Genomic DNA, 10,769 nt, shown 5'->3' with positions numbered 1-10,769 from the left:
ATGATTCAGAGGTGATAGAAAATGACACAAAACCACAGTCCTTCATTTTCCTGACAACCTGTCATTGAAACAAACGTGATCCCTCACGGTGGTCTTTGAGATCAGGCCTCGCTTGGATGGTTGTGTCAACACCAGAGCAGCCTGGGATCCATCAGTAACATCGGTCATTCCCAGAAGCCCGCTTTTACCGTAAGCTACAGAAGCCTTCCACAGCGGGCCTTCAGTAAACACGGCCCCTGGGTGGCAGGGTTCCTTCCCAGAGGGGCCCGGAGAGGCGGAAAAAAGCCCCAAGTGAGAAGTCACCACCAGCTCACGCCCCAGAACAGCCCTGACAAGCTCTTGTTCTGGTCAGCCCAAGTGCAAGGTCAGCCCAAGTGCAAGGTATGAAATTGGCTATCTGGGCAGGTCTCATTACCGACGATGTAAAATATATGTTTAACACACTCCGTTTTATCAAACTGGCTGCTACAGTCACCTGGAAACCGCTGCCTTGAAACAGCCAGTAAGCATTCTGATCATGCCCGTGAGTTTTAAATCGTGCTGAAGGAGACGAAGCCAATATCCAAACACCCTGCACTTACAGGAACAGAATATCAGCCAGATCTTCACGAGACGCAGACATTGAGATAGGAAGTTGCAAATCTTAGCAACTTTAGGCAGTGGTCAGCCTGTCTCTGAGGCTGCTGTGTCCTTTTGCATGTCCTCCCCCATCACACACACACACACACACACACACACACACACGTACACACACACACACACATACACACCCCTTTCACACTCTAAAAAGCCTCTACTGACAACAGTCTCTTTAATAATGCACATGGCGCAGAGGGCTCGAAATTATCTTGTTGTTCTGCCTGAACCCAAGTGACAGGAGAAAACATTTCCCAACCCTCACATCCTTGAGATGGTAAGACTTGATTTGCAATTAGTTTAGTGCTGAATACCAGTGCCCAATGGAACGGCATCGTAGCAAGACCAATGATTCTACTGTGCAAAACCATAAATAGCACACTCAGTTAAGACGGTCTGAATGCAGAACAAAAGGTGCCTTAGAAATAACCGTCCAGCTAACAAAACTACATCTCTGAGTGGGGAGGTCTGAATGAAATGAAATGATGTCAGATGTGTGCTTGAAATGTCGAGGAGGCTTGGAATGCCCTCCATTCTCTTGGGAATAGTTTGTGTTTGCATTACTAATTAATACAAGTTCCCAGTGAAGCTGTGTGTGTGTGTGTGTGTGTGTGTGTGTGTGTGTGTGTGTGTGGTGAGTACTCTAGCAAATGCCTACACCAAAATACACAATGTCAGAAACTGCATTTCTCTGAAAGTGAATGCCATTCAGTTGTAACCCTCAAGATTTGGACGGAAGCACAAGAATGAAGAGGCAGCTTGTGGAATCCGGATGGCCAGGATTCTGCAGTGGTCCCTTTCTTTCCACCACTGCCAACCCCTGGATGCAGACTTATCTAAGAGGGAGTTCACAGAGAACAACCCAGAAGCTAGAAGGCCACAGGGACCCTCATCACTCAGGCATGAAGACATAAAAACACACTTGGCAAAGGCAAAGGGAAAAATGAGATTACCTTTAAAGGGGTTAGGAAGCCAGCTAGGGGTGCTAAGGATAATCGCACAAGCCTCTTGCTGGCTGTCCTTGCTCACAGAATGTTAATTCCAAACGGTGTTGGCGGGCGCTCTCTCCAGATCCTTCAAAACACACAGATTCCTGACACATAGGCGGTAGAGTTAAATGAAAAATCAATTTACAGTTCTCATGTGAGGCAGAAAAAAAACTTCAGGGACTACAATAGTTAACAAACAAAGAGAGATGACAGCTTAAATTCGAATTTGGAGAGCACCTTGCAAAATGTTTGCACAGATGTGACATTATTTACATGATAATTTCATGCTTCTCAGCACACAGAGGAAAATAAAACTTGTTAGATGACATAATGGGACCATTAATTCTATTAATGGATGAAGGGTTGTTTCTAGAACCTTTCTGTTGCTTCATCATCTTGATATAATTGGCATTATTGTTACATCTGCATTCCATCACCTATTGGGAAAGGCAAGTCAGGAAGAAAACAAGTTTACTACCTTGCCTAGAAAAGTACTGTTTACTAGTGTCAAAAATGTTTGAAGCCCTTAGGGACATTTGTAGTTCCCTCCGAAATAACACAGGATTGAACTGTCCAGGTCCACGAAGAAGCAGATTTTTTCTGCTAACTCCAGAACAGGGCTGCAAATGTATTTTCTCTTCCTGAGGATTTTCTTCATAATAGTTTCTTTTTTCTAGCTGATTTTATTGTAAGAATCTAATACAAATATAATACAAAACATGTGTTAGTCGACAGTTCATTAGGAAAGCTTCTGGTCAACAGTAGGCTCTTGATAGCTAAGTTTTGAGAAAGTCAAAAGTTCCAGGCAGATTTTCCACTGCAGGGAATTGGTGGGGGGTGTGGTCTGTGTCCCCATGCCTCTCCCCCTGCCCCGTCTCACTGTTCAAGGATCAGCTATATCTAGAATAGCCTCGAGCCGAAGTACTAAGAAACATTTGGGGACCAAAGAGCATTCCGCTCATTGAAAGAAGAGATTAAAGAGCTTTGTCTACAATATTTATTTCAGAAAGCACCAAAGAAATGAGCATCTATCAGCCATAAAACCATGAGGCTTCTTTAATGTGATGTTGCTACTGTTTCCTCAAACTGCGCTGAATCAGCTCCATTTCGGTGGCCGCGCTCTGGAAGCAAGAAATGATGGATGGCGGTTGCGGTGAGCTCCACTTCGAAAGCACAGGAGGGATTCTCTTCCGGCGGCGGTGCTCACATTTCATCACTTACTTGCAATTTCTGCAGAGGGCTCTCCAAACTGGGAAAGATGAGGAGGCCCCGGGACAGATTCAAATCCAAGAGATTTGAGCCTCGCCCTTCACCCTGAAAAATAGTTCATGTTGTCCATCCGTAAATAGAATTATAGCTCCGCCAACACACGCCCTGGTGCAAAGTGCCTAGGTGAACTAAAATTAAATGCCTGTGAAAAATGGCTCCCCACACATCAGCCTCTCTCCGCCCTGGTCTCCTTCGCCTCCACCATTTGTCTTGATTTTCATTTAGAGCTGGGCACAGCGCAGCCTTTCCCTCCAGGCACACTCCCTCACCGTCGTGGGTGGGTGTGTACTGTCCTTGTCACCCATGGCGCTACACGGAGGGACAGAAATTACTTATTGATTTTCCTTTCTGTGGAATGGTGTCTTTGGAATGGCTTCTTGAACCGGGTCAGTAATGCACACGGCCCCAGCAGTGTGGGAAACTCGATGGGATGTCAGGCTGCGGGGCCATCAGGCTCACTGCTAAGCCCTTCTGGGCACAGGGACCACCCAGGACCACCAGCACCCAGGTCTGCTGATAAGACAGAGTATGCAGCTCAGAAGTCAGAAGAATGGGGGGGAAAGGGGGGGGTATTGTCCCACCTGAGTGGTGGAAATGCATGATGTGAGCTTTCTTCGACGCCTTTATTCTGGAGGAGGTCTGCGATGGCTTGTCCAGGAAGAAGGCTGCAGCTCAGACAAGCAGGGGCAGCAGAAACAGACAGAAGGGTCGAGATGGGTCAGAAGCAGCCACATGGGGTGGGCAGGTCCTGTGTGCCACAGTAGGAGATGAAGCTGGGTATGGGGTAGGACCAATAGACAGAGAGTCCTTCATAGTAGGCAGACGTGTTCGTGTGTTATCGGGGGGTGGGCTCGTGCACCAAATCTGGTCCACCACCTATTTTTTTTTTTTTAAGATTCTACTTATTTATTTGACAGACAGAGATCACAAGGAGGCAGAGAAGCTGGCAGAGAGAGAGGAGGAAGCAGGCTCCCCGCCGAGCAGAGAGCCCGATGCGGGGCTCGATCCCAGGACCCTGAGATCATGACCTGAGCTGAAGGCAGAGGCTTTAACCCACTGAGCCACCCCGGCGCCCCTGCACCACCTATTTTTGTCAATCAGCTCTCGTGGGATCCCAGTGTCCCACCTGAGACCAAAGTGAGCCAGCCAGTGGCCCAGGCAAACCTGTGTCTTGAGGAATGAAAGCTGCACGTCTGGGGGAAACTGAGTCACACAACAGCTCAATCACATCCAACCAGCCCCAGGGGCACCCTCTCTTTGCTCCGCTGGGTCCCATCCCCCTGGCACTGTGGGGAATGGCCCCGCATCCTCCTTCAGTTGTTGTGACAAATGCTCCTCTTGCTACCAAAACCCACTTTGATCCCCAGCTTCTTGCCATCAGCTCGGTACACACTGGAAGTTCAGAAGAGTCGGTTGGTGATACTAACTCTTTGAAATGATTGTGATAAAATCCAGTTTTAACCTCTTTCTCAAAAGCATACTTTAATTTTGTTCAAATGGTCCGCTCTACATAAGAATACAGTCGTCTCTGAACAAAAACAGTTTTTTAGGGCCCCTGGGTGGCTCCGTGGGTTAAGCCTCTGCCTTCGGCTCAGGTCATGATCTCAGGGTCCTCAGATCGAGCCCTGCATTGGGCTCTCTGCTCAGCAGGGAGCCTGCTTCCCCCCCCCCCCGCCTGCCTCTCTGCCTGCTTGTGATCACTCTCTCTCTCTGTCAAATGAATAAATAAAACCTTAAAAAGAGTTCTAAAAAATATATAGATATACAGATATCTATATATAAACAGTTCTTTAAAAGTACCTTTCTGACTACCTGATGCTTCTATATTAAGCTTTTGCTGCAGCTTATTGGAGAAGGAAACAAGCATCAGTGCAAATCAGGTTACGCTTGGTTGTAGTTAAAGAAGAGAAATAAGCGAGGGGATACCAGAAGCTGAAATGAGTCACGATCTCTTCTAAAAGCAAAATAAAATAAAGAGGGAAACTCAGAAAACTTGTAATTGGGAAATCTCTAAGGACATTGCATACATACAGGCAAAGCATATTACAGATTTATTTTTCCTTCAGGGCTTTGCTACTTGGAAAACCCAAACTTGTTACAGATGAGCAGACGTCCAGACCTTCCACGTGGACAGCAGCCTTGGTCAGCCTGAGGCCACTGCCAATCTGAAAAGCGGGTCTGCCATGAGCACTCATTGGGCTTTTATTATGAGATCTTCATGGTGAATAACAAAATAGCATTTTAATCACAATCACTATAAAACACATTGATAATAAGAAAAATTAGCCACCAAATGGCAGCTTAGACTTTTACTCATTTTCCAAAGACACTCCAAGGTAATTACTCATTTGAGGTTCCTGTTAAACTCAAATTTAAACAAGTAAGATTAGCTTTTATAAGATCATGAACTGCCGATTTCTTGTACTCTCCATAGGATGATTTATACCGTGTTTGGGCCAGCGGTTATCCCAATACTGCCTCCTGGTGGTACTGTAGCTTAATCACAGGAAGAGTTTTTTGAAAAACAGTTGTTCTTTGAAAAATGAAGTATCAGGTGATTACAAACACTGTGACTTTTTTTTGGATATTTAAAGTTTATTTTATTTTTTCAGTGTTCCAAGATTCATTGTTTATGCATCAAACCCAGTACTCCATGCAATACACGCCCGCAAATTCAGATTAGTCAGATCAAATCGTCAAATAGCACTGGAAAACGAAAGACAAGGTACAATCAGGTGCTGGTAATTCAATCTACACAGATTTTCCTTTACCTAGAATGGCAATACTAGACTATGGAGACAGTTTGGCCTTCAGTATGCCCTGGAAACCATACCCACTTGAGTTCTTGGAAACTGGTTTAAGGGACCAATGGGCCCATTTCCCCCCACTGACTCCTGAGTTTTTCCACCCCGACAACTGTGGTCTTGCAAAACTTCCAGAATGTTTCATGCCAAATGTCCAGGCCAAATCTATTTTGTGTACTTTGAGATCCCATTCAAATCCCATCTTCATAATGCCTTCCTATCTCTCTCAAAACTAAAGCGAGTTCTCCTTCTGTCTAATAGGTCAGCAGTAATGAAACAGCCTTGTCTACAGTAATCACCTCTACTCCTTTATGCTTGTATCATATTACATCATGTACTCCCTTCACTCACCTGACACAGGCTGTGGGTGCCTTGCCGAGCTCTGCTTTTATATGTTTACTCTGTGTCTCTCCCCATAGAACGGATGCCTCCTGAGGCCAGGGCCCTCACTGCTCTGCTCACTACTGAACATCTTGCTCCTTGCACAATGTCTAGTACATGGTAGACACTCAACCTACCGAATGAATAAACATTTTGTGTTGCCGAAGGTGTTACAGTCAGTCCTATGCTTGCTGGTGAGATGGTACAAATAATTTAGAGGACAACTTAGCAATATGGATCAAACTCCGTTATGCAAATAGAGTAGTAAAATGTGAGCCAGAACTCAAGTGTTTGTCAAGAAAATGGAAATAAATGATGTGAATCAAAGAATAATACTATGCAGCCATCAAAAATGATGATGTTCATCTATATTTACTGACATGAAAAAATGTCCATGACATATATTTAAACTAAGAAACAAAAACAAAAACAAAACAAACAAACCAGGATTCAGAACACCATGTGTATGATTAATTCTATGAGTCGACTGGGCCACAGGTGCCCAAATATTTGGCTAAACCTTATTTTGCATGTTTCTGAGTCTAGGAGACTGTTTTTGTTGTTTTGTTTTATTTTATTTCGGATGAGAATAACATTTAAATCAACAGATCTAATAAAATGCCGAGTGCCCTCCCTAATGTGGGTGGGCCTATTCAGTCAGCTAAACCCCTGAATAGCACAAAAAATGCTGAATCACCGCTGGTAGGAGAAAATTCTTCCCACCTGACTGCCTTCAAATGGAGACTTTTTTTCCTGCCTTTGGACTCAAATTGAAACATCAGCTCTCCCTCATTTTGAGCCTGCTGGCCTCAGGACTGGAGCTCTCTTACTGGCCCTCCTGGTCCTCAGGTCTTCAGACTCACATGGAACTAAACCATCAGCCCTCCCGAGTCTCCAGTTTGCCAATTCATCCTACAGATAGATCTCAAGACCCCCCAAACTCCACAATGCATGAGACAAGTCCTTATAATAAACATGATTCAATGTGTCTATCTATATTGATATATCTCTTGCTAACTCTCTTATACAGACACAGACAGATACAAATACATTGTATTGGTTCTGTTTCTCCAGCCACCCCTGATTAACACACCATGGACAATAGAATCTCATGTTGTTAAAATATTACAACCGGATAGATTCAGTTGTGGTGCGCTGACAGAAGTATGTCCCAACTGAATGTTCATGCCTCCCTGTTTCCATGCTCTTCCAGAATCCCTCTCATGCTGACTCTCGGTATGCTTAGCCATTTCACTTGATTTTTACCCATGGATCAATAGCAGATACGATAGAACCACAGACTTGAAACATATCTGCTCGTTGGCTTTTGCCTTTCTGCTGCTCCTGAAACCCAACACCACAGTGTGAACCAGCCCAGGGTAGGCTGCCGGAACAAGGAGAGGCCACTGAAGAAAGGCCCCAGATGTCCCAGCTGGGCTGCTCAAGGCCAGTCCACCAGCTGATGGTGAGGTCATGGGAGACCACCGCGCCAGAACGCCCCAACTGAACCCAGCACAATGGCCAACCTGAAGAACCATGAGCTACATAATTGCTAACAACAATAAACAATAAATAAATAAATGCTTAGTATTTCAAGCTACTGAGCTTTGGGATGGTTTCTTCTAAAGCAAACAATAACTAATAAATTATAATGGAACAAAAAACCTAGAAGCCTATATTCTAAATTGGTCAATGGCAGTAATTTCTACATAGAGGTCATAGATGACTTAATCTTTGTGTCCTGTTTATGAGGATGTATTATGTCTACAAGCACAGAAGAAACAAAAACGCATTTTTGTTTCGAAAAATTTATTCTTTAAAAGGGATCTCTCTCTTCTCAGATTTCCTGCGGTAATTACTATTTACACAACTAATACTCTGATTAGTTATCGAGTATTTTGATATCTTGAACTGATCTTCAAGGTTTTCCCTGTTATTTGACTATGGGAGGGGAACACGTGGTTGTATGTATTTGTGGCTCCATGCGTGTCTTCCATAACCTCCAACCGGCCTATAGCATGGAATCATAAATGATTTCTTTACTTTGATTTGAAATCACTCTTTTATATTAACAAGTAAGGCAGAGTCAGGAATGGAATAGCATCAAGAAACAGAGAGTCCCTGGCAATGTCTATGTTCAGAGTTAATGAGATGCTGGAAAAGCCAATACGCACATGCCTGGTACCATTGCCTCTCCCTACGCCCGGTGCTAACAGCAGGGGTCCCTTGGCTTGCACCATGACTCCACGCTTCCCCTGCCACTTCAAGTTTAACTCAGATTGATTTAAACAACATATATACACATGAAACGGTAAATTCAACAAGTCACAAAAATTTAGAACATAAATTTAAAGTTCAGTTACAGAGGTAATCTAGAAAGAGGATAGTTTTTAAAGACAATACAATAAATAACATGGGGGTAAAATGGGTGAACCAAGAGAGTCCAAACATAAAGCAGATCATCCTCAACTAACTTTTTGGAATTTCGTTTTTAGACAATATGGCCCAAAGGCCAAAAGTTATCCAACCTTCAACCAAGTTAATAAAGAAATATATAGAAAGCAGGCATCATGCAGCTTTCTTTGACTTTCCCAAAAGACTCCTTGTATGCTTTCAAGAGCGAGATGATAAGGACAAAACAGATGATACAAATGAGGCATGAGGTAGATTAGAAACTAAGCAAGACCACCATCACAGCGAGAGGGTCATGGGGCTACCTTGGGGAGGGCTCTTGCCTACTGTAACGCTAAGTGGTTCCAACAAGGATCTGAACCCCGGGGTTCTCAAATCTGCCAGCAGCCCTCAAAGAGGAGTTGGGAAGAATGAGGAGCTGTGTGACCAGGTTTCGGAGAATTTGAATCATTTAGGTAATTGGGCCAGCAGATGGCAAATGCGAGTCTTTGCAAGACCGAAATAATCAGTCTGGGAGAGAGAAGCTGATCTAGCAATAATGATCTTCTGTTTAGGGACCATTATTTTTTTTACAAAGCACCTTTCGCCACAAGGCTCCCACAATGCCTCTGTGAGGACGGTGTGCAGTCTGCTAAGATGCTAGTGGTGGCTGAAGAAGTATTGAGGGAGAAGGGTGATCCGCACAATGTGGCCCCAGATGAGGAAGGGGCAGGCACTCAAGGGAGAAGCAGGAAAACCCCAAAGTGGTTCACCAAACAGAGGTATCTTTTGGACACGCATCTGAGAGTACTTGACCAGCAGAGTATTTGCTGGATTCTGAATGATGACTCATGAAAGATTAAAGCACTACTTCCTTGGGGCAAGATTTTCAAGTATGTATATATCAGATATCAAGGGTTTTCTCTAAATAAAGGTTTAAAGAGATTAGCTTTAGCCGATTAAAATGATGAAAACACACACACACATACCCCTCAACTCGTCAAAAGAAACTTTTCCATTTTGACATTATTTCCCAAGATTGAACAGGTGATGTGCTGAGAAGTGGTCCCAGGGAGAAGAGGGAGAGCACTGTTCTCTAAATGCCTCCTTTCTTCCCCAACCCGCCTTCCTGCAGCCCCGCCCCCACCCCAACCCCTGCTCCCATCCGCCCAGCTGTCCGTCAACAGAGGGTGTTGGGTGATTGGGGCGCAGCACAGCTAGACTCCCGAGCATGAGGAACCATTTCTCTAGTCCTGCTCATGACCGCTTCACCGGCCACCTGAACTAAACGAATACAAGCCTCTAGAATATTCTGAGAGCCTGGATTTCCTATCCACTAAAACACACTGACCTCACCTACCACAGCTCAAGTACGGCTTAGCGCGAGTCGGGAGCCAACAATCTGTTTACACTGCGTGTCAAGGGATTGGAAGCCCAGAGAACAGGGACCGTGGAACTTGCCCTGCGTGGCTTTCGAGGCACCTGAGTTACAAATTCCGGAAGCTCAGCGGTTAAAAATGCAGCATCGCTTGTTTATATAACCAGGGCAATTATTTGCACTAATCATCTCTCCCCGGGGGCAGATGGGAGAGCCCCCAGCTGAGCCTCTGATCAGATTGCTATTAGAATGAGGGCACTATCTGGATCACCAGGAGCAGGGGTTGGGGGAGTTATGAGTACTGGGCTTGGGGGTCTGTGACTCTTGCTTCCATCTACCTGGGGGCCATCCTATTGCTAGAGGGTCAGATCCAAGTCAGACCTCAGCCCATCTCACAGCAAAGTCACCCTGAAAAGATCACGAACTGTATCAGACTGGGAGCGACCCTGATCTTGTCACGCAGATCCCAAGCCCTCATACTATTTACTTCCCCTGAGCCGTTTCTCAACCACATCAGCCATCATTACCTACAATTCCAGACATCCTGTTTCAAGGGGGACATTGACAAATGCGGGTTTGGTCAGCAGGGTGACATGTTTGGTGAGCCCTCTGGAACCAGGTGACTTAGAAACTTGCAGAATTTTTTTAAATTGTGGAACTTAAATTGTTTTATGGTGTGATTATGCATAAGAGACATTCAACTTAATCTATTTTATATAACCTGGAGCAGTGCTGCCCAGGAAAAAAATAATTTTATTATTTAAAATTTTAAGTTTTCCAGTACCCATACTGTTAAAAGTAAAAATAAACAAACAAAAAGCCATGGTGAAATTAACTTTCTTACTGAGAACATTATGTTAGTCTCAGGTTAACAACATAATGATTTGGTATTCGGATATATTGTGACATAACCACCACAGT

General features: G+C 44.5%; 1 protein-coding gene across 2 annotated transcripts in view; it reads right to left on the bottom strand.

Annotated features, from left to right (window-relative positions):
• Nucleotides 1–2,610: 2,610 nt before the first annotated feature.
• Nucleotides 2,611–10,769, bottom strand: part of ATPSCKMT (ATP synthase c subunit lysine N-methyltransferase) — a 237,683-nt gene continuing 229,524 nt past the window's right edge. The window contains exon 5 of one of the 2 annotated variants that reach the window (XM_032337766.1): nucleotides 2,611–2,939. In XM_032337766.1, coding sequence (XP_032193657.1) covers nucleotides 2,829–2,939 — 111 coding nt within the window. In that variant the 3' untranslated portion in view covers nucleotides 2,611–2,828. The remainder of the gene's footprint in view (nucleotides 2,940–10,769) is intronic. The other variant, XM_032337765.1, reaches the window with a different exon arrangement.

Source organism: Mustela erminea, chromosome 3 (genome assembly GCF_009829155.1).
Source record: "Mustela erminea isolate mMusErm1 chromosome 3, mMusErm1.Pri, whole genome shotgun sequence".
Taxonomy (NCBI): Eukaryota; Metazoa; Chordata; class Mammalia; order Carnivora; family Mustelidae; genus Mustela; species Mustela erminea.
Note: the sequence above shows the minus strand (reverse complement) of the source record. Positions and strands in the feature narration are given on the sequence as shown.